At 40.6% G+C, this 27,819-nt stretch overlaps 1 protein-coding gene across 4 annotated transcripts in view; it reads right to left on the bottom strand.

The window, feature by feature from the left end:
* The window catches only part of slc13a3 (solute carrier family 13 member 3), a 29,014-nt gene extending 8,803 nt beyond the window's left edge, over positions 1-20,211 (bottom strand). The window contains exons 1-10 of one of the 4 annotated variants that reach the window (XM_015364651.2): positions 19,837-19,921; positions 18,982-19,139; positions 12,330-12,595; positions 8,283-8,446; positions 6,790-6,853; positions 5,936-6,115; positions 4,156-4,281; positions 1,860-1,952; positions 658-762; positions 305-402 (exon numbers count right to left, since the gene is read on the bottom strand). In XM_015364651.2, the coding sequence (XP_015220137.1) occupies positions 305-402; positions 658-762; positions 1,860-1,952; positions 4,156-4,281; positions 5,936-6,115; positions 6,790-6,853; positions 8,283-8,446; positions 12,330-12,565 (1,066 nt within the window). In that variant the 5' untranslated portion in view covers positions 12,566-12,595; positions 18,982-19,139; positions 19,837-19,921. Of the gene's footprint in view, positions 1-304; positions 403-657; positions 763-1,859; positions 1,953-4,155; positions 4,282-5,935; positions 6,116-6,789; positions 6,854-8,282; positions 8,447-12,329; positions 12,596-15,692; positions 15,713-18,981; positions 19,140-19,836 lie in introns of those variants that run through there. The other 3 variants (XM_006639469.3, XM_015364652.2, XM_069179368.1) reach the window with 3 other exon arrangements.
* Between the last annotated feature and the right edge of the window lie 7,608 nt (positions 20,212-27,819).

Below are 27,819 nucleotides of genomic sequence, written 5' to 3'. Positions count from 1 at the left end.
ACTTTTTGTTGGGATGTTTTTTCACTGCTCTGTGTTTTAGACTAACTTTGGATAACCAAGCCATAGAGGAAGGGATACTAACCTGGTAAATTCTGTAGTGGCAGACTAAATACATTTTCAATCTCTAGATGCTTCACCTGCACTACATCATCCTATGGTCTAATGTTCCATGTATAATGGGTATATATGTCAAAACAATAGTAGCTGACAGATGAGATATTCAGCAGCTCTCTGTATCGAGCTGACTATTAGTCCATGTGAAGCTGACTCACCAGAGAGTCGTACTGTAAATGTGGAAACTTACCTCTAAAATCAAACCACCAGTTCAGAGATGGCTTCTGGGAGGGGAAGAAGAAAAGTATAGACACTATGGAGACTCCAGTAACAGCATCTGAGACGTAGCTGTAACGATACAACCAAGACACTCAGTCTGCCAGGTTTAGGAATTCTGGATGTGATTGTAGTATGTGTCACATTCAAACTCATATACACCAAATCCATTTGTAAAGGATATGCTTGCTTTACGGTAAATCATATAATTACTATACGTTCTGGTTAGTTCCCAGACAAGTAACAAGTCAGTTCCTGTCACTCTTTATTCTCTGAGGCTAGAGTTCTTCCAGGTGGCAGAATAGTTGCTTCATGAAGACTTCTTACCCTTTGTTAAAAAGCTGAGCCCAGCCAGGGAAGAATTTGGGATCTCTTGTGAAAAGAAGGATGGCAAACAAAAAGAAAAAAAATCCAATTGCTCCTTCAGCAAACCTGCAAGCAGATAAATAACAATCATTACGTAAAGTTCAGGAGACCATGGAAGAGTTGTAGTTAGGTCTGTGATAGGATCTGTGATAGCGTTGTTGTAGTAGTTGCTCAACAATTTTGTTCCGAGCAAAGTAATCTTTAAGCAGTGCATTGTAATAGTTTTACTTCCAGAACGTTGCCAAGTCATTGCAGAGTCACACTGAGGATTCAGTATGGTTACTGAGGTTAATAAAACTAGGAGGAACCAGCCGCCCTGACGCACGACAGAAAAAATCCTGTTTGTAGCTGACCACACTTTGACATCGGATTCTAAAACAAATGATCATGAAATCATTAAGAAATGCAACATTAGCCAACTGAGATGACACATCTATTCCAAGCTATGGTGTAGCTACATATTAAAAGCACAACACCAAAGTGTCAAACATTGTTCCAAATGAGGTCCATTGATCACTTTAATTGGATTTCTAACTTGATTAGTCCTTTGAAACCTTTTTTTCTGCTCTCTGCTCGCTTATTAGGGTGCCTTATTACCAGTGATGTGTAGACACAGGCTGGAATGATACGGTATCAAATCTTCCCACCAGAGCCCCTCTGTGTTCTGCACAGGTTCTACTACAGTAGGGTCTCAACATCTGTGAATTTAACATGTGCAAATTTATTCATGATTCGGTTTGGCATTGATGAATTGATGAAAAGCAGAGAGGGATTAAACCAAGACAAAGGTCGTTAAGATCAATTTTCAGATTAACCACACAACAGCCTAGGATCATGAGTAAGTGAGTAGGCCTCTTCTTTTCCCTTGTCCAGGTATTCACTACCCAGCATCCCTATCTTGGCATAAGGTGAAATGTACAACAATAAGGCAATCTAATGCCAGATCAGGCTGACTATCTTGTCTCTTTCACTCATTTTCTAGCAGCTCACAGTGACCTCAAGAACCTTTGATTTCACTCACATACTGCTTTAGTAAGAATGATCAATGTATGAAATGAAAATCACAACTGAATCTATAATTAAAAGCAGCCTCCAGCGATAACAATAACTCCTACATTACACAGACGAGCATATAGGATAATTTGATTGACGATGCTCCATACTTGACAGGTCCCAGTTTTTTGTAGTCTTCTTCAATGACTGCTCTGGCTTTGGTTTCTGCCTCTGCCCTGAAATCTTTCTTCTGCAGGCACAACCTTTAAAGAAAAGAAAGCAATGAGTTGCTGTCGCAGCATGCTCTGGTCTGGCTCTATGACAATCCATTTTGTGAAAAAAGGCTCTCGGGAGTAAAACATGGCCGGTGGATTCTGAAGGCCACCCAGCTGGGCTGGGACTGAAACAAGGGCAGGCATTACAATCGCCACAAAAAAAATACTAGGACACCAAATCCCTGAAATAACAGAATTGGTGACAGTGCAGTAAAAGAAAACAGACTCTGCTGTCATGCTGGACAGCAAATTCAGCACAGCAGCATCAAGGATCCACTGAAGCATCATAGCAGCAACATTGATCCACCGAAGGAAACCTATCAAGCAATAACATTCTCTCACTCACTAGACAGTTAGAAGTTACATGGACAAGAAACAATGGAAAAGGCCAAATAACATTCTCTGTTTCTGCTCTTTTCTTCCTTTCCAGTAGTGGACCCTGGGTGAGTTCAGGGTTTCACACCTGAGCCACATCAAGAATGAAAGGAAGGAAGTGTCTGAAATCAGCAAAACAAGAGCTCGGAGTGACCCTGTCATCAATGCCTCCCCAAATTCAGTGACTCTGCACGTCCAGAAGAGGCTCACTCTTGTCACTACAAATCTGAAATGTTTCTTAGGTGGAAAATAAATCTCTATTCAATGAGGTGATTCACAGAATGCACCGAGCTATTAAGAAATAACATCTAGACTATTTCATTGTTGATAGTAAAATGCTTACACAAGGAAAGAATACCACGTCTTTTTTTCATTTTCATTCTTGCATTGTTAAGTTTATTTCCCTATAAAATGATATTAATTATTAAATGGCGCACTAGGAAACAATCTGGGAGTAGGTTACTCTTGTACAGTGTAAATGTATTATATTTAGATCTGTGTATTTTGGGAAAGTCTAAATAACTGATACAATGTTGAAGTAGGAACCTTATAAAATTTCATGGTGGTATGCCTCTAAATAGTTTACTGCTTCAGCTTTATGCACCGAGCAAGTTGGATAAGCCTCTGAGAAACTCCCCCAATTTCCATGCTTTATCACCATGGTATACATTCGTCAGAAAAGCCAGCCTGGAACAGACTAACAAAGATCCATCTTGAATGGAGAGCTAAGAAGCAATTTAATAGTAATGTTTCAGGTAATGCAATTCAGGAGGTATTAATTCCATCACATGGAATACCCCTAACCTTTTCTGTTACAAGTACTGTACATTCAGGTTGTACCTGGAATCTATTTTTCTGTTTTTAGAATGGTATTTGACAGAACATTTTAGGTAACATGTAGCTGATGTGCTGTGTAATGTATCTGAAGTCTAGACTCCTCCTATTCATTGACTATTCCCAGATTTCAGACAATCTTCTGGAATAACACTTTTTGACAAACCTCAATGCAACCACGAAACACGTTGTGCAGGGGCGGGTGGAGACTGACATTTTTTTAAATCATGTTTTGTAATGTTCATAGATGCAGGGTTTTATTTTTAAAGGAGTAGTTAGAGCACGTTATTCAAGAGGAACGACAATATCTGTCTGTACAGAAGCTCTTATTCATTTATTCAAGTTTTATCTCAGCAAAGGAAGCCCTTTCTGCCTTTGCTGTCATCTCCTTCTTTTTTGTCATATTTGTATCTGTATTTTTTCTTCTGTTTTTTCTTCTTCGTTTCATTATCCGTCCACCCATTTTCTAGCCAATTCGGGGTCACAGGGGAGCCAAACCCTATCCCAACGAATAGCAGCTGCAAGGTGGGGTATACACCCTGGGCAGAATGCCATGGATTCCCCCTCTGGGCAGGATGTCATGAATACAGCACTTGTAACAGAAAAGGTTAGGGGAAATTCCCATCGTGAAATGCTGATATATCCTGGATTACGTGTGGTGTAATACATACCTCCTCAATTGCATTAACTGAAAAAATCCTATAAGCAGGGCGTACAGACACACACATACTGTATACTCACACAAGGGACATTTTCACAGAAGCCTGACCTACAGTACTATCATGTCTTTGGGCAGTGGGAGCAAAATCCACTGGTGAAACCCACACTAACACAAGGAGAACATAAAAACTCTATGAAGATACTTTAGCTCCCCGGGTCTGGAATTGATCTGTAGCTCCCCGGCTTTATTTCATTACTGTATATGTTTATGAATGTTTTAGTGATGTATTGTAAAAAAACGAGTGTCGCCTTCCTCTCCTACCTTGTGTTGAGTCCCCCGTACAGGAAGGAAATCCATAACCAGCCCAGGAAGAGGAAGAGCAGCATGAGGGGGCACGAGAACACGAACCAGGAGCCAAAGTTGATGATGTCACAGTCTGGGAAGAAACTAAGAGGTGACAGCTTTGGGGTCACTGAAGAATACCAGCACCACATGTCCAGGCCAAACTGTCACCAGATGGGAATTAGATGTTGTCACCGTCTCTCGTAATCAGAGACGAGCTTCTACCAATTCCAGAAGGTGTAGACTTCATACTGTATCTAATTTTCCCATCTGCCCTCTCAATCACTACCATACCTCACAGCTGCAGACCACTTTAAAACCATTTACCTCAGTGCTTAGTATTTGGTGTCCCTGTCGAGCCTCTCGTCTACGCCTTCGAAGCAACTTCCTCAACCTCTCTCTTGTCATTCCGGTTACTTGGACTTGCTTTCGACCACGATTCTGGTTGTCGTTTCTCGGATAAGTACGCCTGGCTTCCTCTATTCTTGCTTTCTGAACTCACATTGACTACTGCATAGGGTCCTAAACATGACCTTCTCTGGCTTACGCAGCCTTAACAGATATCGTCTGTCTCCAGAATTTTACTCAGGTGTTTTCTATAATGAATAAGGTTCAAACACAGAGACACATACCTGCGCTGTTAGCTATAAATCAATAATGTTCTTGTTGGGTCTCGTTTTACATTTTGGAATCAATGGCTGACTTTTACATCTTCACAAATTTGTGCCTAGCAGTCATCGAAGAATGTGGCTCAACTGCTTCTTCCCTCATTCCAGCACAAGCAGGTACTTTCTTCTGAAATGTGCAGCGTCAGACTTTTTTTCCATTCTCATTACGGTGCGAGCCTCATGGGGCCCACAGCAGAGTAAGCAGATGCCACTCTGAAAACACTGCAAGCTCACAGGTTCCCAGAGAGGAGTAGGGGGTCTACTGTATGTCACACGATATTCTCGACAACACACAACAACAGGAGTACTGAAACACTTATGTGCCACCACTTGCAATGTGTGCTGTTGGCCAAGAATGTGTTTTCCATCATAAACATAGCAGAATGACTCAACAGTGTTGGGACTGATACAGCAATAATTTGGGAATGTGATTCATGTTGAAACATCACTGGTTCACTGTCTTTTACAGAGCTTAGAGTTTAGGGTGTAGGTTTTCCATGTGAAAAAATTACCAATTTTATTCTGTGTGGATACAAGAAATCACTGCCCAGTTCAGTGTATTTTTCAAACAAATCTATTTTGAAGCCAAGAGGGAAGTCACCATCATTCTTGGTATCCTCAGCTTTTAATTTACAGTATATTTCAAGTGCTTTTGCACCTCAGACACAGCATGAACAGCATCCTGTGTCACAATAAACATGGAGTAATCAAAAAGGACAAACTTGGTACAAATATATTTACAGGTATACTACTTCCGGGGCACTAATCAGCTCAAGAAAGATTCAGCAGTTGCAGCAGGTGCTTTATCTTTGTGAACAAGCATGAAGTAAGCTCAAATGACTTCCACAATTCCTTTTCTATAAAGTTGACACTTTGCCAGTTATTTAGCCACAGGTATGGGTAGAACGTGGCATGAAACCCAAGTTTCATTCTTGCACATAGAACAAGAAACAACAGGAGATGCCTTGTGCTTAGGAGGTCACTGCGTCAGAAAGTCTAGACTGAAACTGGGGAAGAAAGTGCTTCCGCAGAGCAGAGAAACCAACGTTGCTATCTCCACATCTGGTGAAATATAAAGTTAGTCTGTTTACCTTTTTAGCTGCCCAACAAGAATGAGGTTTGGTGACGTGCCTGTCAGAGTAGCAGTCCCCCCAATACTGGCAGCATAGGGGATGGAGATGAGAAAGCCTTTCCAGACTTTCTTTTGGTACTCAGATTCTTTTCTGATTTCTGAAGCAGATCGCGTATCACACGCTTCTGACAAATCTGCCCTGCAGAAACAACAGTGGCAGACAAGGTATAAGAAATAAAGCACAGTAATCAAAAAAAGGAAAAAAAAACTTACTTTTTAAAAGGGTTGGCTTTGCAGTTCAGAGTCAAGGTTGGTAAATGATCTGTGTCATATCGTATGCTTCTGTGTACCATGACAGACCGTGGTAGATCATCTATCATACAGAACACCCAGTAAAGACATGAACCTTTACCTACCAGTGTTTACCACTGTAACTTTCATTCTTTTTTAGCATGCTTTTACAAGATTTCTGCTATGTCTTTGCTATGATTTAACTCTGCTCCTCCTCCTATTTACCATAATAAACATGTGCAATGCTAGGTTTTCAGCAGCACTTATATCCATTTGCAAAACAGAGATTGTTGCTGCTGAGGAATGAAAAATAAAATCACTAACACATTGCTACACTGATTTGCATATCATCTCACATTTAGATACCTTACTCGGGACACATACTGTATATAGAGCGAAAGCTTTCAGAGTTTTTCTTGGTGGTTCCGGGCTTAAGATCAAAATGTTTTAATTTAACCCAATCTCAATTAACCAACAATGGGAAAAATGAGAAACAAATTCAGCAGAATATAATCCAAATAATTAGGGCTGAAAACATCTATGACTCCTGTTTGCTCACATTAGAGAATTTGCTTTTCTTACCTTTCCTCTCCTGTCAATATTTGTTTTTCTGATGCCAAAACCTGTAACTTCATTTGTGATGCACCTATGGGCAGATAAAAAATAGTCTGAGAAGGGTCATCAAGGGGCTGTGTTGTTCTAACTCTGTCTAGCTCACTCTCCAGCCACATATGCGAAAAAAGCAAAATATGCATTTATGTATTTCAAAACATTTCTGACATTTGCATCCTTACAATTACAGAAGAGTATTCAAACAATCTCAGGTCTCTAGAGGCCTGCTATGGCCAGTTTTCTCTTCAATGCAATGAATACCCCTCTCATTTGCTTTAGAAAATTCTGCTTAAGTTTAAACTGTTGTTTCAGTTTATAATTAAAAATGTGCTAAATGATTGTTTTGGGGGGACAAACACAAATTCAGAGCAAGTTTCAAAAGTTTTCCACAATAGTATGTTTTTAACGTTTGAGTATATAGGTGACACTGGAAGCACAATGGTGTCCAGTGATCATGTCCTGGTTTATATATTAAATTTCAACATGAGCTCTGAGTTTTGCACTTTAGACTTCCATGTCAATAAGCACAAACCTTTTTTACATTTTACACTTGTCTAAAACAGATTTTGTGAACTTGTGAATACTTTAATCATGGATTAATGCAGAGATGGAAAACTTCTCTGCTGACAAAATAATATTTAACAGGGTCACAATGCTTGTGACTTGGCACTGTTGTGGTCACAACGAACTCTGTAAGGAATGCAGTCTGTGCTAGAAGTGTAACTTTTCAGAACCAGAAAAAGACTTTCAAAGTAGAAAGCCATTCAGATTGTCATTGGAGCTATATGTGCATAATCCACGTTTTCTGAAATTACAGTACCAAAAGTGAAAAAGCTTGTTTTATTTTATTTTTACACACTCTATTGGACAGGTTAATTACTAAAAAAAAGGGAAGATCTGTACTTTATTTTACTACAGTATAAGTAGGGAAAAGAGGCATATTTCTGAAACATTCATCACATATTTTCCTTTATAAATTATAATAAGCTAATTATATGAAGCTACTTAATATACTAAGCTACTTAAATAGCTGTTTGTGTGTGTCTTAATAAAAGATACACACAAACAAAAGGCATGGCTCAAGGAGGTGAAAAGGCCTATGACAGTGGGAGAATAGCAACAGTAAAGTCCCATGAATAATTCATTCAGACAGAAACAGTCATTTCTAAACCTAAATCATGGAGTTAAGATTTCAAATCATGATGTGTATCGTTGATAACACAAGTATATTTTTCTGCTCTGGGGAGAGACTGCTGCTGTGTGTACCCTCAGCTCATAGATTTCTGTAAAGTTAAATATGCCTCAGAGTGATACATGAGAGTGTGGCCAATCCAACATGTTGAGCGTGAGAGAGTGAAAGAGATCACATGCTGGCAGACTTAACGCGCAATGATTAATTTGGGCTGTGCTCAAAGAGTGAAATCAAAACGAATGGAGCACCCATTACAATAAGCTCGTCTTACTCTCTGCGTCGTCCTTTAAGTGGCACTTCTCCTTCAGCTTTTCCAGGTCTCCGAACAGGCTCTGCAGGATGGCGTTGCCGATGGGCAGCATCATGGCAGTGGTGGCAGTGTTACTGAGCCACATGGAGAGGAACGCCGACGTTATCATCATTCCCATGATGAGCCTGGGAGAAAGCCGAGGAAGGCACTGTCATGATCGGCATCCCTCCTCTTTAGGGCGCTACGACCCTTTTGGATTTTAGTTGATGACGTGCCCCTGCCCCCTGCTTTGTCTGTGATTATTTAAGCCCGGCGCTCTCACTATTCCTGGCTCAGCACTGGGAGATGGATGCCCGGAAGCCCAACTACTAACTGGTCCAGGAGAGACCCAATCATGTAGGCGTAGGCTTCATCACGGCGTCCTGACCATCTGAGTCCGGGGATCGGAGCGCCTGGCCTCGTCACCCTGGTTTTTAATCCCTGTTCCAGATCCCGTTCCACATTTAAACCTTGCTTTTTTTGGATGGATCTCCCAGTTCCTGAAATCTGGACTGCACCCCAGATTTCCTCCTTGGACTGGCTTGATCTGTTTGCCCTAACCACGCCCCTGAGCACTGGATCATTGTCGTCACGCCCCCTGACTGTCAACCAGTCCTGATCCTCTACGTCTTTTCCCTGTTGTCCTTCTCCACTTACTTCACATTATACTGTCTGCATAGGGTCCTGAACTACGTTTCACAGGAGCCTGGACCAGCTCCCGTTACAGACACAGAGGAGACAAGACAAAGGAAGAGCAAAAAGGAGTTGCTACTCTCCCAGTACAGCTTGGCACGAGCCGTCTCTTCACACTTGAGCAGAGAACTCCTATCCCCTAAGACAGCAGAGCACTGGCACCTGTAAAACCCGGATTCCAACACCATGTTGTCAAGATACCAGACAGCAGGAATATGATTTAGTAAGCTGAAAGGTACGTGAAACAAAAAATAAACTCATCACCACCTTCCACACTCCCAGAAGACAGTCACTGAATATAAATTCTTGCTTTCAAAAAAGAACTCACCAGATTCATAGGCTGCCCTGGTCCTTAATGCCGATTTCTGCCTGTTTTAGAGGTACCTTTCAATTAGCACCTAATTAAGACTGGGAAAACAGGGGATTTCTCTTCTTATCTGCCTTATGAGTTCACTTACAGTGCCTTGCGAAAGTATTCGGCCCCCTTGAACTTTTCAACCTTTTGCCACATTTCAGGCTTCAAACATAAAGATATACATTTTTTATTTTATGTGAAGAATCACCAACAAGTGGGACACAATTGTGAAGTGGAACGAAATCTATTGGATTTTTGAAACTTTTTTAACTAATAAAAAAATGAAAAGTGGGGCGTGCAAAATTATTCGGCCCCTTTACTTTCAGTGCAGCAAACTCACTCCAGAAGTTCAGCGAGGATCTCTGAATGATCCAATGTTGTCCTAAATGACTGATGGTGATAAATAGAATCCACCTGTGTGTAATCAAGTCTCTGTATAAATGCACCTGCTCTGTGATAGTCTCAAGGTTCTGTTGAAAGCGCAGAGAGCATCATGAAGACCAAGGAACACACCAGGCAGGTCCGTAATACTGTTGTGGAGAAGTATAAAGCCGGATTTGGATACAAAAAGATTTCCCAAGCTTCAAACATCCCAAGGAGCACTGTGCAAGCGATCATCTTGAAATGGAAGGAGTATCAGACCACTGCAAATCTACCAAGACCTGGCCGTCCCTCTAAACTTTCAGCTCAGACAAGGAGAAGACTGATCAGAGATGCAGCCAAGAGGCCCATGATCACTCTGGATGAACTGCAGAGAACTACAGCTGAGGTGGGAGAGTCTGTCCATAGGACAACAATCAGTCTTACACTGCACAAATCTGGCCTTTATGGAAGAGTGGCAAGAAGAAAGCCATTTCTCAAAGATATCCATAAAAAGTCTCGTCTAAAGTTTGCCACAAGCCACCTGGGAGACACCCCAAACATGTGGAAGAAGGTGCTCTGGTCAGATGAAACCAAAATCGAACTTTTTGCCCACAATGCAAAACGATATGTTTGGCGTAAAAGCAACACAGCTCATCACCCTCAACACACCATCCCCACTGTCAAACATGGTGGTGGCAGCATCATGGTTTGGGCCTGCTTTTCTTCAGCAGGGACAGGGAAGATGGTTAAAATTGAGGGGAAGATGGATGCAGCCAAATACAGGACCATTCTGGATGAAAACCTGTTGGAGTCTGCAAAAGACCTGAAACTGGGACGGAGATTTATCTTCCAACAAGACAATGATCCCAAACATACAGCAAAATCTACAAAGGAATGGTTCACAAATAAACGTATCCAGGTGTTTGAATGGCCAAGTCAAAGTCCAGACCTGAATCCAATCGAGAATCTGTGGAAAGAGCTGAAAACTGCTGTTCACAAACGCTCTCCATCCAACCTCACTGAGCTCGAGCTGTTTTGCAAGGAAGAATGGGCAAGAATTTCAGTCTCTCGATGTGCAAAACTGATAGAGACATACCCCAAGCGACTTGCAGCTGTAATCGCAGCAAAAGGTGGCTCTACAAAGTATTAACGCAAGGGGGCCGAATAATTTTGCACGCCCCACTTTTCATTTTTTTATTAGTTAAAAAAGTTTCAAAAATCCAATAGATTTCGTTCCACTTCACAATTGTGTCCCACTTGTTGGTGATTCTTCACATAAAATAAAAAATGTATATCTTTATGTTTGAAGCCTGAAATGTGGCAAAAGGTTGAAAAGTTCAAGGGGGCCGAATACTTTCGCAAGGCACTGTAAGTCACTAAGATCTGCAATTAAAGCCCTGATGCAAAATGCAGCACTTAAGGACTGAAGATGCCCACAGCTTGGTGTGCATACATACAGCACACACCCAAAAGGAAGGGAGGCACCAGTATTTCTGTCACTGCTCATCATAGTGGGCTGTATGGAAAACCTATTGGAGCCTATTTTTGGAACCTAAAGGCTCAATTAATGATTTGGAGTGACAGGAGCTCAATCGTCCGCTGCTAATCTTTTAGGAATCACTACTGGGTTCGAAAAGCGAAAAGAGAAGCCCAACTCTGCATGATTCCCCTTTGTGATGACAACAGAGCAATAGGCAAGCATGGGTATTACAGGGGATCGAGCTGTTTTTTCTCCCTTTCTTCCTCTATTATGAGGAAGGCCTGCGTGGCTTTGTTTAGCAACACAGCGGTGACATAACTGGAATTCCAGGACACTGGGTCAGGGAAGTTGTAAAACTTTGGAAAGAAATAATAACAATAAAAGAGTTTCACTGACCCACAAGTTGATGTAGCACCTAAAAGGAATTCTTTCTACACCATCAGATAGATCATCAGGATTTATTTTCAGTCATTCAGTTACCAGAAACACTGATTTACTGTATGAAAAGCATCCAAGGACTGAGCAATCTAATGCCATACACCATAACACATTTGGCCAATGGATTGTTGAGTAGAACATAATTTTCACAAACTAGTTTTGTAAATGCAAATTCGCTGTTTAGATCATGAATGCATATTCACAGTATCAAAAAATATAAGTGTGATTTAGTTATACGAGACTGATAGAACCACCAATCTATTCTGTGACATGTTATACAGTAGTTGATGCATATTTTAACTCTGAAGTTATTAAATCTGATTTTTGTAATCCCTGAGTGAACAATCAGGCATTCGTGTTCCACAGATATATATTCTATTACGTTGTTGCTTGTTATGCATGTTTTAGTTATATCAATAAATTGAATACTGTATATTTTTAATCCATGTGTGAGACTATAAATTATTATGTTTGATTGATTCCTAAAAGTCTTCAAGTACTCTTCCCATTTACTGTTTTCTGATCGTTACAGCAAAGTAAAACCCCCAATCTCCTATGCCACGGATGGTTTCTACACCTCAGTGGCGTAGTGGCAGCCCTCCTTCATATAAAGCTTTGGAATCTTTTAGGAAGGGCAGCTTCCTCAAAACGTAAGAAAGGAATCCTAAAATGAACGACTGATTTCTGGAAGTCCTCTCACCAGGCCGGCTTGACTCCCACCAGCATGAGGACCCTCAGCGCGATCCTGCGGTGCAGGTTCCATTCTTCAATGGCTGATGCCATCACAAGCCCACTGAGGAAGAGGAAGTTGGTGTCAACAAAGTACTGCTGGCAGACCTTGCTGGAGGGCAGAATCCCGAGCAGGGGGAACAGACAGACAGGGAGCATGGCAGTGACGGCCAGTGGCAGGGTCTCCGTGCACCAGAACACGGCCATCAGCAGCACGACGTACAGGCACTTTCCTTCCTGAAAGAGAGGAGGAGGAGCACATCACCACTTTTCTAATCCACATGCTAAACAGCACCTGATGCTGGAGAGATATTGTCACGTTCGTAGACCCCTCCTCTTAAGGACGCTCCAGCCCTTCCTTGTTTTCCACTCATGTCCCGCAACTGCTCCCTGTTCCAACCCCCTTAAAAGCCAGGCGCTCACTTTATTCGGGGCTCTGCTCTGGTATCCTCACCAGGTGAGTCCGGGACCTGGAAGCGCCTGGTCTCGTTAAGGTTTTATTTTCTGTTCCTGTTCCTGTTCCCCACCGGTTCCGATCGTTCCCGTTTTAAATTGTCAGTCTTGTGTGGACCGCCCAGTTTTGGACTTTTGCCTCCGTTTGGATTCCCCCTTGGACTTTCTTCTGGACTGTTTGCCACGGCCACACCTCCCCCGAACACCAGCGCACCATGGACACGCCCCCTGTTTTCATTCCCGACTCCCGCAAGCTTTTTTCCCCGTGTTCTCTTCATTTTTCCCTGGATCGGGTCGTCTGCATGGGTTCCGGATAGAACTGCCCGTTACAGACATGTGACATACAGCGCGTCTTCCCTTCAAGAACCACCACTAAACGTGAAGCTTATTTTAGCTCATAAAATAAACTTTATTTTGAAATTCTGATGGTTTCTGTTTTGATCTTGGTAGAACTCTTTCATACGATATTCAAGTGCAGTTATAGCACTAAAGTGAGAGTTTCAGAAGCATTCTCAAATTCATCAATTTAGATGTTTTTAGCCGGTGTGACGTTTCTAACCATTTCCAAAGCTAAGTACTTCACCAGAAAAATCTGGCTCCCATGCTCAAGGGTAGACCATTAGTGCCTCTCCTGAGACCTACTTCCAATTACAAGTCCAGACCCCTAATCTCTTCTTTCAATTTAAAAATCATTACTCCAGATAAATAGAGCTTTTTTGATAGATTCACACTTTTACAACAGACTAATTTAAGCATGTTTTATTTTTTAATCTAATTATTGTTTCGAGATGACAGTTGGATATACTGTGTGTTTGGCACCGCCAAGATTTCATGTGCAATCTTGTACATCTTACAAACTTTAGAGACCTTTGGTCACATAAAAAAGTATTTTTTGCATTTTTTTGTAATGAAGTAGCCTAGTCTGTCTTTCAAATAGATTAACAAAGATTGATACATCCTATAGGCACAAAAGAGAAGAAAGCTTTTAGACTATTTTGTACCTGATTTTCAAACTGTGGGGTGTGTCATTGCAAACAAGGCAAACTTTGTTACAAGACCCATTTTTGTTATACTTAAAATGTACAGTATAGGTATAATCTGAAAATCACAATTCTAAATACCAGAAAGTAATATTGCATCTCACTAACCTTTTCAAATCTGAAAACAACTCAAATGTTCCTCACATTTCAGTTGAAGGGAAATCCACACTATTATAATCCAAGATGTAAAAATTAGCAGATGTTCAGTTAAGCTGAGAAATATTACTGTACAACCTAGTGTCGAGTATTTTATAGATTTAGTTTCACAATACAACACAACACCCATAATGAGAAATGTTTGTGCTCCGGTGCATTTCCACAGCAAGCTAAAGTTACTAATACAAGTACAGAGACTTTCATAATATTGTCTTCTGAAATACATATATTTTACAATGATGTTTAAATGTTTGGACACTCATACAGACCAAGAAAATGCGCATGTTAAGTTCTGCAGCTATACAAAAATGTATGGCAAAGTATACTTTTTCAAACATCGTACAAAAAACAATTTTACCTTAATAATTTTCAGATTAATATGGCCAGTTGCTTACTTGGAAATTGTTTTTAAAAATATTAGATTTTAATGAACAAAAGACTGACTCATAGCACTGTGGCCCTGGGTTCAATTCCAGACGTGCATGGAGTTTGCTCTGGTTTTGTCCCACTGTCCAGAGGCATATTGGTAGTAGCATTGGCTTCTGGTAAAATCGGTATACTGTAGGTTGGGATAGGTTCTAACTCCCCCATAACCCTGAGCTGGATAAAGCAATTAGAAAATGGATGGAAGTAAAAAAAACACTAAACTAAAAAAAAACAACTGAAAAATCAAATAGAATTGAATGCCACTCAGCAACATTTAGCTTTTTTAAAATAATTTCTTCTGTTGAAAAAAAGTACAAAGTTCTGCTTAGCAGACAAAATGCCTTTACCAATTCTGGGTCTCAGCTCTTTCTCTGACCAAATTATTATGTAATGTTATATCTTTATTTCACTCCTTTGTCTACCGTGAAACTTCAATGTAAGCCTAGTGACCAAACTATCATTTTAAATGTATATTTGTTCACAATTGCATCTGGATGGTTATGTGCGTGGATAATGTTGGAACAAAAAAATACGAGGCCTGTTCAAGCATTGCTGGCACAGATCAAAATCCAGACTGGGCCAGCCTAAATCCAAAATCTAGGATCACATGTCTCCAACATGGCCTGTAACCAGGGACTCTCTCCTTGAGGTTGTGTCAAATAGCGTCAACAAGGTGACAGATTCCTATATTGTGAATCTCTCCTCTCCTGACGAAGAGCAGGGGATATGACTAGCAATGGAGAAAACAGTGGTTTGATTTTAGAGCTGTGATACCCGTTGAAAAACACTACAGTGACTTAACTAGGCTATTATGTGTATTGTCACTAATATGTGGACCATTCGTTTTGGTAATATTCTATACTTGTCCCGATTGTAGTCCCTCCTCCTTAAGGACGCTCCGGCTCTTTCACTTCGGACCTGATTTTGTGCACCTGCCCCTTGTTCCAGCTTCCTTCCTGTCCCCCTTAAAAGCCAGGCACTCACTTTATTTGGGGCTCTGTATTGATTCCCATATCATGCAAGCCCCGGACCTGTAATCGCATGGCTCCATTATGTTTTTAAGTTTCTGTTTCTGTTTCTGTTTCACGTACCAGCAAAAAATGAGCTTTCCCCACTGCCTGAGACCGCCCTCATCTACCCTGTCTCACAGATGGACTCACTTCCTCCTGTGTACCTGTAAATGTATTTCCTTGACTGGAAGTTGTTTAGCACTGGATTTTTTACTACAGGATGTGATTGCTGCCACAAAGGCCACTCACCAATTACAAAATGGGAAGTGACCAACATAAGTTTTCATTGCGCAGATTAAGCACTTTGTCTGTCATTTCGATGCGAAGCAGACTGAAAAAAAGTTTTACAATTAGTTTGCAGAATAACTATAGCCAATATTTACTTCGGAAAACCACATCAAGAGGAAAAACTAAAAAACAATGGAAGGAATCTGTTTCCCACAATGATCACCCATGACACATTTTCATAACTTTGAAAACTCTATAGCTCTTCTTGCAATCTTTTTGTTTCAGTTCTTGTTCTGCTGTTGTGAACTGTGGTTTTAAAGTTATCTAATTCTTACCAGATCAGCACTAATGGAGCTACTGAATAAACGTGCCTGCCGGCTTCCAATGTATATAAGGAAAGAAATGACTTATTGTTAAATTATTATGGAGGATAAAACAGGTCTGATTATTTTACATTAGGACAAAAGAACGGTCAGGCATCAAAGGTGGACACATCATGATTTCTTCAACCCTGCTTCTGACATAATCACAACTACAAACTGCCAGCTGTTTTGACAGCTTCCAAGTGTGAGAACAGACGCTTGTTCCACCAATGTTGGGATTTGAACACGGGCTCCAAGCGCTAACAGCGCCAATCTCTAGAACAGCACTTTCCACTTCTCATCATGGTGACTCCTCCACACCTGTTGAAGCTTTAACTGTTGTATTTTGTAAGGGAAATACAAATCCCAAACTTGTGACTAGAAACAAAATGCAAACATTCCAATGAAGCAACTTCGGAGATCAAGTTAGGCTTCAGTTACTGTATCTGATGAAGGTGGGGCAGAAGGAAAACCAACAAGTATATGGATCACCAAGACCAGGATTGGGAACCGCTGCTATAGACAATGGATAAACCCATCACACCACAAGACCAGGTGTTCTGCTGCAACAAAAGTTTACATTGTTGAGATTTCGGAGCAAGGTGACATCACTTCTGGAAGCGGCTCAGTGCACGAGTCCTCTTACGCAAGAATTCAAAATCTTTTTAAGTTTCACAATGTCTCAGAAAAGGAATAATTGTGAAACGCAGGGTCTGTGTTAATCAGTATAGCATTCCCCAAGAAAGCAGCAGCGTGAATTATAAGGTAAAATGGAAGAGAGAACACAGAACTTCTTACACTGCAGTATCTCAGGTAGAAATTACATCCACCAAGTTTGGAATTAGCCACCCAAGCATCAGCAGTTTGTGGTGTGACAAACACATCAACAGGAAAACAAGGCTGCAGCCAGTAGTGTTCCGGTTGCAGCTGGTCCTAATTAATCCCTCATTGCCCCATTTCTCTCACACACCCCTTCCTTCACTATTTAAACCCTCAGTTCACCCGGTAACATCACTCCGTATTAGGAATCTATCCACCACCTGAGCTTACAATGTCCTCGAACCTCTGGCTACCTACATACTGACCTTTCCAGCATTGGCCCTTTTGACTGTTCTTTCATCTCGCCCCTTTTTGGAATTGTTTGCCACAAGTAGGCCATCTGGATTTACACAGGAAGCCCACATTTGGCATAATTTTGCTGGGCTGTAAATAAATGAACCTACCGAGTCTGACGCACGTTTAGCCAAACCCAACCCACCTGACTACCTTCCTTACAATATGAGAAAGGAAGCACAGAAATGAATACAGCAAACCAGATAGAATTAAAAGCTAGAGTGTTCTCAAGAGAGCAAGTTTAAGACTTGCTTTGAAAAGGCTGACTGACTTGTAAAATCTGATATCAGCTGTGGGGTCCTTCAGAAAACTGTGTCTGTGGGGTTTCTTTCCAGCTCAGTTCTTTAAATCAGTATCTTATTGGCTTAATTAGAAGACTTTGACAACTTTTCTTAGATCTTCGGGTGCTCCTGCTTTATAGAGACTTATAAACCATGTGTTACGGATGTCGGAAGGGGCAAGCCGTGGAATGGCCAGGAGAGGAGTAGAGAGCCTATGTGTAGCGGTAAAAGGGGGCAACACGGAGGTTAGCCCAGGCTCAGGGGGTCAGACAATGTCGGTATAGAAACTTATGCCCACGGATGTGGGGCGACCTGGTGCTAGGCGGGTCTCACAACATCCATACCCTCAATACCGAGCCAGGAGCAAGGCAGACACAGGAAGTAAATAGGCTACACAACAAGACACACCGGAAAGACATGAATAACCACAGGGAACTAGGAACAGGACAGAAGTGCAGCGCCCTCTAGGTGTACAGGGCGTGACACCATGCAGACACACACCGACCCAATGGGACCAGGACTGGACTGTTCTATTCAACAAGTTCGAAGCGACAGAGGAGAATGGCCTCCTGGTGTTCAGAGCTTCATTCTGGAAATAAAATGAAAGGAACCCAAAATCCTCAAAAGTCTCAAAGCATGTACAGCATAAATATTTGGGAAGTTAATTGTACACAGATATAGCCAAACCATTGAATAGTTTGATTTTTTTTTCTAATATACACAGTGAGCCAGTGCAAGTGAGACTGCAACAGGTGATATTCTGATATTTCAGTAAACAGCTGAGCTCTGAACGTGCTGCAACCTGTTTAGAATGCACTTGGATACACTAGCAAGCACTGGAATAGATAAAGCCTGCATTAGCATTTCTGGATGGGATTGGGAGAGATGTGAGTGGACACCAGCAATGTTTAAAGATGATAAAGAGACACTTTCACAACAACAACATAAAGACGACACCAAGATTCCCGATCTGAGTACCTGGATGGATTCCAGATCTATCAATAGGCAAACTAAGGTTGACACAATTACAAAGCTGATAAAGAGAGTCAATCAGCATACCACAAGTCTTATCAGAGCTTAGATGTAAAAGGTTTTCTTGCCTCCATTTTTAAATGCCATCTGAGCAGTGTGACAAGGCTGATGCTGCTTGATTAATGTCAACCACAAAGCTGGAAACAGTGGAAATGGAAACAGTGGCAAATGATCTTAAACCTCTGAAGAACCTGAGACAATTTCTATCACACACAGATCCTTGCAACCTGTAAAGAGCCAATCTGAGGCAGGTTGGGTCATGATGAAACACGCCACGTTTCCCATCAATTGACGTAGTGATCAATGATAGAAGCAGCTTGATTTGTCAGTACAAAATTGCAGTCAAGAAGCCCTTGCGGGTGATACATGAGCCCTCTTTCACTAACTGTATCAACGCTGTAATAGGAAAATTGTTTGTTTCGGGTGTGTACTGGTTTCCAAGGAAATTATTTTTTAAATTCCTCCGAAGTTTTGCAAACGCTCCGGTATGGTGGCAATGTGATCTGTCAGCCACACGCTCACCTTGAAAACATCTTTCCACAGGTCTTTACCGTCCTGTGACGTTTCACGATTTTTCGTTAATCAAGCTGAACAGGAATGCCCATCTCATGCAGGAAGGGACCCACAGAGCAGCAGTCACCTGGGTGATCTGTGGCTGTCATTCTGCACCTGCTGCCCCACTGCACAGCAGAGAAGACGGACAAATTAGACATCGCGTCACCACTGGAATTTAATGAAAGCAACACAAACGCACTAGAAACTCAGTATTACTTTCTACAGTGTGCACATTTAGCAATACGGTGCAAATTTCTTATAGCATGCTATTGTTACTTCAGCCTTTTTGTACAGTAAATTAATTCATACTGTATGTGGCTCTCTTGAACAGGACTTCCAGGTAGTTCTTTTTCTCGTCTTCATGAATAACGAATTTCTAGATTTCATTACGAAGATAATTTGTTCACCGGAGTATGAATTTTTTTATTCCATTTTATCATGTATTTTCAAATATTCTTAAAAACAGTTAATGAAAGTATTTTCTGGATGCATTTATATCCATATTCCACGAAATATTTTAATATAATAGAAAGTAATATTGAGTTTATAATGCATTACTATTAATTATAACCTACATAATCGATCAGACAATAAACTATCATTTTCTTGATTAAATCCCACTTTTTCACAATGTAGAGTAGACTAAATTTCCCCCAATATGCAGTATCACTAGTTTATATGATTTATTAATACATAATTAGTTCAAGAAATACGAACGCATTTGTAAAGTGTTACAACCCAGACTGAACCTTAACGTTTTTAAATGGAAAACTGAAACAGAGGATATGAAAAAAATATTTAAAAAGCAAAATGAGAACCTACCCTTGCTGGGAGCGCAAACATTAAAGGCAGGAGGGCTATTGGTGTAAGAATTAACATTAGCTGTCTCCGGACGCACCAGATTTTCTTCGCGAACACCAAAATCGCTTCCATGTCTAATCTGGAACTTTTTCCCGTTCTTGGCAAGTTGTTCAGAAGCGAGGCGAGTCTATGAAGGATGTTGAAGTGCGGGTTAAAGTGAGAAGTCGTCCCGCTGCCTTTTCAAGGTTTCTTAAATTTGTTTCTCTTGGGGGGGAGTGCAAGATTAACTACTTCCAAGACAGATGTGTAATAAATTAACTCCTCCACTGGACGAGTTGAACATAAGCGGGGCCAGCCCACTTGAGTGGTAACAAACTGCTGTCAGTAAGTCATATTGAAACTAGTGACCGCGTGCTGCAATGTTTTTCTGGGCGACTGCTTGTGGTTTTGAACTCGCCGCCCTCTGCTTCTGTAGGTATCTCTTCCATCTTCTTTTGCCAGCTACAGTATTTATGCATATTCATAAAGATCAAATAAAAGTAGCATAAAATCAGCGCATAAAGTTTTAAACCAAGAGCTTAACTTTGTGAAGATACAGTAAAGTGGTCAGGACACCCGTATTTTCCTGTTTTGCGCTGCACTTAAATGGACAGGGCGTTATGCACCCAAAGCATACTCAGCGTTTACCTATTCTTTAAAATGCAGCAATTTAGAAAAAGAGTAATCAAACTTTGATGTTTGGCGGTTTCCTACGACTAAAAGGGCCGGGAAAAATAAATATCCAAGTGAAAATCGTTGTATTCGGCAGTACTGTATGTATCTACTAAATTCTTATGTCCATAACAGACTGATAGGTGAATAATGTAAAATAAGCAAGTTACAAAGATACAAGTAATAGGTTTATTCCATGCTGAAAAAAAGAAGAAAGAGAACACAACGTTTCGGCCTTGGAGCCTTCTTCAGGTGTGAGCAACCTGAAGAAGGCTCCACGGCCGAAACGTTGTGTTCTCTTTCTTCTTTTTTTCAGCATGGAATAAACCTATTACTTGTTCCTTTGCAGCCTACGCATGCTGACGCAGCTACCCACCCAAGTTACAAAGATGTTACTTCATTGGTTTCATAGACACAGTCCAGCCAACTGTGCTACAAGACCTTACCTTCCCAGCGAGTGCAAATAGAGTGCACGTGTCTTATTATGGCAGGATGCTTTTAATTGTGTTAATAAAACAAATCCAGGTGCTGCCCGTTTTTGAACAAGGTAATACACAAGGATCGATAACTAGATCGATATCTATAGCAGGCGTGCGCTGTATATTGGCCAATGCTGAAGTCAGTCCTGTACAACAGGTGAAACTGATAAACGCAGATGAGTGGTAATGCTTAGTTATAACGATATCCCAACTCTCCTACCCGGTCTGTTATCATCCTACATAAAAGAGCTGTGAAAGCAGAATGCTAAAATGAAATCCTCAAGTTACAGGTTTTGTGTAACTTGAGTTTGAAAAGTGCAGATAATTGACTTGTGGCCATCCTTTTGTAATTTGCACTATGAATGTATTTATATAATGACACCAACATGGAAAGACAAAATAATTATTTTATTTATTTATTTATTATTTAACCACCCCAACACACACGTATAAAAGCAGAAACGATCCTGCTATACTAGATTTTTGTTTTATTCGGTCTTGTTTTGTTTTTCCTGAGAACGTGCAGTGAGGAAATACTAGAGAGAAGTGGAGTAAGCTCCCGTACACATGATAATTAGTCAGTCTGGTCTAGAGCACGTTCTGTGAAATAAAACCCCACGATTTGACAGAATACTAAACAATAATAAAAAATCAGCCCACTGCAAATTTTTTGTGCCGCTTTTTTTCACACTAATCAGAATTGTAAAAAAACCAGGGACTCATAAAGATGGTCAGATACCTTAAAAAATTAGATCCCACTCTCTGGCTGTAGACCCAGTTAAGCCCCTAGGTAGGTAGCCTTGCAACAAAATAAGGTCAAAAGCATTAAGAGGTCATAAAACTTTATTTAATAGGGGGTCACCAAGTTCTCCATGATGCATTCACCAAGGTTCCCACAGATAGAGGCCCCACAGCAATGAACTTCAGTCCCATCTCTGATAATCTGAGTAAACATACTGTACTTGTTCACATTTTTAAAAAAAAACTAGTTGGCTTAAAAAGTCAAGCTCTAAAGTCCTGGTGTTGCCACTCTCAGCTTGGACTATTCCATTGGCACAGTAAACTGCTCAAATCACAGGCACACAAGGGGTCTAAGCCCCACCAGAGTCACATGGGCTTGAGTCACCAGTGTGCTTAGGTTGCCCAGTGGCAGTGCCTCCTGGGACTGGCTTTCCCACTGCCAGTTACCATGCTGCCAGGGAAAGATGCCAATGAATCCTAACTCTCCTCTGCAGCACTAAGGAGCGCAGAGTGCCCCAATTAACGAGAGGTGGGCATGTATCAGTAGAGCTTGTGAACTGTTGCCGTGGCAGCCCAAGTTGATTAACACTGGGAGATTCTAAACTCATTGTTTAGAATAGGACAATAATAGCAGCTTCCTATTTTTTTTAAAGGAAAAAAAATAATCCATCCAGAATGCATGACCCATGCTACAATACTGTTTATGAAGCTGAAAAGACGCGAGTTTGAATCGGCAGAAGAAAATCTTAGAACGGGCGAAGTTCGACTTTTAAAAATTCAGACACAAAAACCGGTTCAAGTGCGCCCTCAGCTGGTAGTCTTTTTGTAGACACTGTAGACAAGTGTATTGTCAGTATTTGAATTCTGAATTTCCCCTTCAGCTTTGATTGATGTCCAGACAGCCAACTGCAACTTAAAAAAGAAAAACTTTAAAAAAGTGCTTTCATTACTAAACACTGCCAAAGAAGCATGATAGATTATTTTAAAAACATAGGAATAATTGCTTATTAGAGAAGACCACTTGGCTTTTGTTTGTCTAGCTAACCTGGCCAACCTTTTTCTAGACTAATTCCAGAGTATATATATTTTTTAATGTAAGTTGGTGACCACAAATGTACACAGTATTCACAATGAGGCCTTAACACAGCATTTTTAAATAGTGTCTCTTGATTTAAATTCTAAACTTTTAACTTGTTTTCACAAATTATCTAGAAGATATAAATAACACATTAACAGAAAAACCTCTTTTTTTCTAGGCAGCCTTTTCAGGTTGTTTCCCATCACACATTAATTGTTTGTTTTTGCTACCTACAGTATATGTAACACTCTGCACCTGTCTATATTTAATGGCATCTGCTGTGCATTTGCCAAGTCCTGAATTTTGTTTGTATATACATCCATTACCCAGAAGTTAATTACCCTAACTGCATGTGTTTGGAGTGTGGGAGGAAACCAGAGCACCCAGAGAAAACCCATGGGAATATGGGTAGAACATGCAAACTCCACACAGATAGCACCCAAGGATTGATACAGAATTGAACCCAGGGCTGCTGTACTGTGTGCCACCATGCCATCTTTTATACGTGTATATATGTATTTGTCTTAGATTTGTTTTCTCCTTGTGCTGAATCACATTGACTCTCTAGTTGTACGGCCTTCATTTACTGTGACGAGAACAAAAAAAAATAATTAGCTCTCTTCTGGTAACAGTTAGGTCAATCTCTTGCTTGGTCTACTGTACAATTGCTTGTAGGACTAAGTGCCTTTACTGGTGATGTAACTTTATATCAAAGCTGTTTTTAAAGGACTGAGCCTTCTTCACAAGGAGCTAAGTGTAAATTGACTTTGTTATGCTGAAAGAAAAGAGCAGCATTCAAAATTCAGACAAAGATGTGGAGAGGGGTATACAATACATTACAGTTAAGCTCCCTTTGTATTTAACATTGCATGCAAAAATAAAAAAAAGATTAAGTGCATGTTAGTTTTCCTGGCATGTGTTAAGAATAATTTAGTAGCCCTGTGCCTATGGATCTGAATTTCAGCAAAAGATAAAAAACATCATTTTAATCTGTTCATTAACAGGAACCTTGGAAGGTTGTGAATAACAATGAAATGATTTGTCATCATGTTGTGTTTCACACACATTGACCTCATATTTGCAGGACTGAATGAACATTTCTATCCTCGCAATTCACAGTACTTTTCAAAGTTGCAAAGACCTTTTGAAAAATAGAATAAGAGTGTGAACAATTTGATTACTCCATCCATCGGGCCTGTGAGAAAGGGCTGCAGAATTAGCCCTCAGCACTCTTAAAGTATTATACCAACCATGTAGAAGAGGAAGAGAGGATCTGTGGTCTGTTACCCAATCAAAGACAAATTTAACAAATGTATCTGTCAGCTCATCTAACCAAACTCTTGCAGCTTGTGTTTTGAGGTCTCTATTTAACTTCGATGAAAGGGTAAAATGGGTTTTGTAACTCCAGCTTCATCCTCAACCATGGGAAATGTACAGCACAATCTACCCAATCCCTGGGCCATTAAAGCTTAGGTACTGTAGGGTCATTAATCTTGTTCAAAGTAGGGACTGAATCATACAGTATAAGAATGAGGTGCACTTGTGTGCAAAACTGTAACCAGAAGCTTTCAAAGTACCTATTACTGAACTGGTCTCTTTCATAAGAACCTAAGAAAAGTTTACAATGAGTGTAGGCCCTTCGCCCCATCAAGTCTGTTGGCTAGTTTCATCCAAATACATCCAAATACAGCTTGTCAAGTTTAGCAACATGACTGGGTAGCTTGTCTCATAGTCCCACAAGCCTTTGCGTAAAACAACAGGCCATTTTGTTGAAGCCAGCACCCTAGATACTTTCAGGAAATCTCCAGATTTAGCTAAATTTATTCACTCAGATTTGGATTGAATTTTATTACAAAAAAAGATGTAACAACTTTGTTTAAGGTCCAAATATGGAAATGAAGTACACAATGCAAAACAAGAAGATAAAGGTCATTGAAGCAGTAGGTCAGGTACAGTCTCTTCTGCTGGAGGGCTCTGTCCTGAGGTCCAGGAGACCTTCCTGTTCCACTGCTAGATGTCCAACACGCTGGCACATTTATCTCTCTTACACAGTTGGTGAACAAGCTCAACCAACAACTATCAGTCCAAGCCTGAGTTTAAACTGCCATACTATAAATGGAAAACCCTGTTACCTTGAACTTTGAACCCAGTTCCTGACCCTGTTCAGCCTGTCTCATTCCATTGATAAGGGCCCAGGGTGAGTCAGCAGACTATCTCTTCCTGTCCTTCTGGGCTCACGTGCTGATGTCCTCAGAAACATGTGGAGAAGACCATGGTTGAACCTTTAGGCTGCTTTTCAGCACTTAAAACCAAGTCCTTTAATCAGCGAACACAAATAATGAAGACATTCGTTATACTCATTACCAAAAGAAAAAAAGTCTTTGAAACAGATTACATGGGATTCAGCCATCTGTTGTTGTAGTTTCTGTGGCTTGAAATCTTGGAGTCTTTTACTTAAGTTACTGTAAAGACTGTACAGTTCTCTCAGACTTTGGTTCATCTCAGCATTGTAACAGCTTCTGCATACGGCAATTGAGCTTGTTGATTTATTGTACTAACCTGGTTGCTTTCAGTTTTTACTATTCTAATTTATGCTTTTGTGTGCTGTGAATTTTTCATCCAACATCGTGGGTGAAGGGAACAGATCAATAGGTCAATTATAAGGACTAGTTACTTTCTGAAAATCTGACACCTTAATTTAAGTTACAGAAATACATAATTAATCTCTGTTTTCTCATCAGAATTATTTGTGTATGTATGTTATTCTCTTATAATTACTACTGATCTTAGAATTAATCTAGCTATAAATTTAGTAGAAATAATAGCTATTGTTCCTTTCATCTTTGGAGTGAATAAATTCCTCCTTGCTTATTAGTTTAGCGTATTGAACAGGGACATCGCATATCTCCCTAGCTGTACCAGAGCTAGCTAAAAAGCAAATTTACATCTGTAGTCCCTAGAGTAGGGGTATTATAACTACATTGATGCATGCGGAGGGTTACCCTGACATTTCATTATTAAAATAAATTGAATATGATCTAAAAATGAAAATGCCATTGCAGCGTCCCATGCTCTGAGAGATATAAGTGTGCTTTAATGGAAAATCACAAAATGAAAAAAATGTAATCACTTGCAGAAAAGGTGTGGTGAGGAAAAGATTATCTTCGGTACTGGGAGAAGTAAATGATGCTGAGTGTTACAGCAGTGATTCCAGCTGAGCTCCAGAGACTCACACTAAAAGAATCGTACATGTTACCAATATAAAATTCATTTCTTCACTTCCATCTGCCTTGAAGAGAGTACTGGAAGTGTACGTAGGTCAACATGTGTTTGTAGGCTCCGTTGGGCCCCTGAGCAAGGCCCCCCAGGGGCGCCGTATGAATGGCAGACCCTGAGCTCTGACCCCCAGCTTCTCTCCCTGTCTATGTGTCTCATGAAGAGCAAGTTAGGGTATATGAAAAGACAAATTCCTAATGCAAGAAATTGCATGTGGCCAAATAAAGTGATCTTATCTTTACATGATAAAATAAGACATTTAATTAAGATTTAATTAAATAAGACAATTTTGTGGTAATGTTACACAAGGCAGTTTTAAAATTGTTGCCTGGCCTCTCCAAACAATTACATCACAAAACCATCAGCTGAGGAGTAAGGAAATTTTGTGCCCATTAAAAAGGGAGAGTCTCTTGGATAATCGTAGTACAGACCTGAGGGGACCCCATTAGCTCAAAGTGACCTCCACTTTGTGTGTTTCCTGCACATGTAGAAGGTCATAGTACTGTATGTACTTCTACTAAGCTGATCAGTGTCCACTCCTATTGTCCATGTATACAATTATAGGCCAACTAATGTTAATACGTAAATATGTCTGAATTTCAAGATCAGGCGGGCGCTTTTTTTAATTAAGTATAAATAATTACCCAAATTCTCTTTGTCAGTCCAACTGCACTCTTCACCTTGTAGAGTAGACAGTAGAGAGTCTTTACGATCTCCATGGAGCAATTTGTTTTGCAGTATCGGGAAATATAAAGAAAAACACACAAATAAGCAGTACACATATACAGTAATGCACAAGAGACTGACCTGTTGAGCAGGGTTAAGACTGCATGTACTCATAAGAACGTCAACACATTTTTTTTTTAGAGTGGGGAAATCCATATCTGCGTTCGGCAGGGAGTAATTCATTAGACCAAGGTTGTAAAGGGTCCTTTAGGATGGAATGTGTTTTGCACAAGAGTTGTGACTGCCAGAAGTGGCAAAGGGAAGAAAGATCAGCACCAATGACTTTCTTACATTTTGACAATCCTCCCCAAAGAGGCCATACAGGTTAACATGCCTGTTTAAAATGTATTTGCAGCTCAATGATTTCAGAATCCCACTCAACACTTTCTTGACCAATTCCAAAGGGTCTGGTTTGAGCAACAGGTTTGTTCCGGACTTTCCTGATCTCTTTCCTCCAAGAGAGAGCTTTGCAGCAGATGTTGGTCGAAGTGTTCCAGCACTCAGCCTCGGACCAGTTTCAGTCTTGCTCCTCCTGTATTAAATGGTTTTCTACGAGGAGAAGGGTCTCTTACCAGCTCCCATTCACCCATCTTTAGTCACAGGATTGTAATGTGTGGCATCACGTTTCACAATTTTATTTGGAAGATACTTTTATCCAGAATGCCTTACAGCCGTTCCTATTATACACCTGGGTCTTTTACTGCAGAAAATGAAGGACCTTGCTCAAAGATAGCGCAGTAGGCACCTGTCTAGGATTTGAACCCAGAGCCTTCTGTAACATGCTGTACTTGTACTTTAAGATGGATCCAATGGCAGGCAGACAAACAGCTGGAGACGCGGGCGAAGAAGCAGAGAAACACAGTCGAAGGCAGAAGTAAGCAGACATGATTCTAATCCGCAGAAGCTTAAAAATCAAAGTTTTGAGCAGAATCCCCCCAAAAAACAGAGAAAAAAGGAGGAAGCAAAGTTCGAAAGCCGGAGCAAGCACAAGTA

Source organism: Lepisosteus oculatus, chromosome 16 (assembly GCF_040954835.1).
Source record: "Lepisosteus oculatus isolate fLepOcu1 chromosome 16, fLepOcu1.hap2, whole genome shotgun sequence".
Taxonomy (NCBI): domain Eukaryota; kingdom Metazoa; phylum Chordata; class Actinopteri; order Semionotiformes; family Lepisosteidae; genus Lepisosteus; species Lepisosteus oculatus.
Note: the sequence above shows the minus strand (reverse complement) of the source record. Positions and strands in the feature narration are given on the sequence as shown.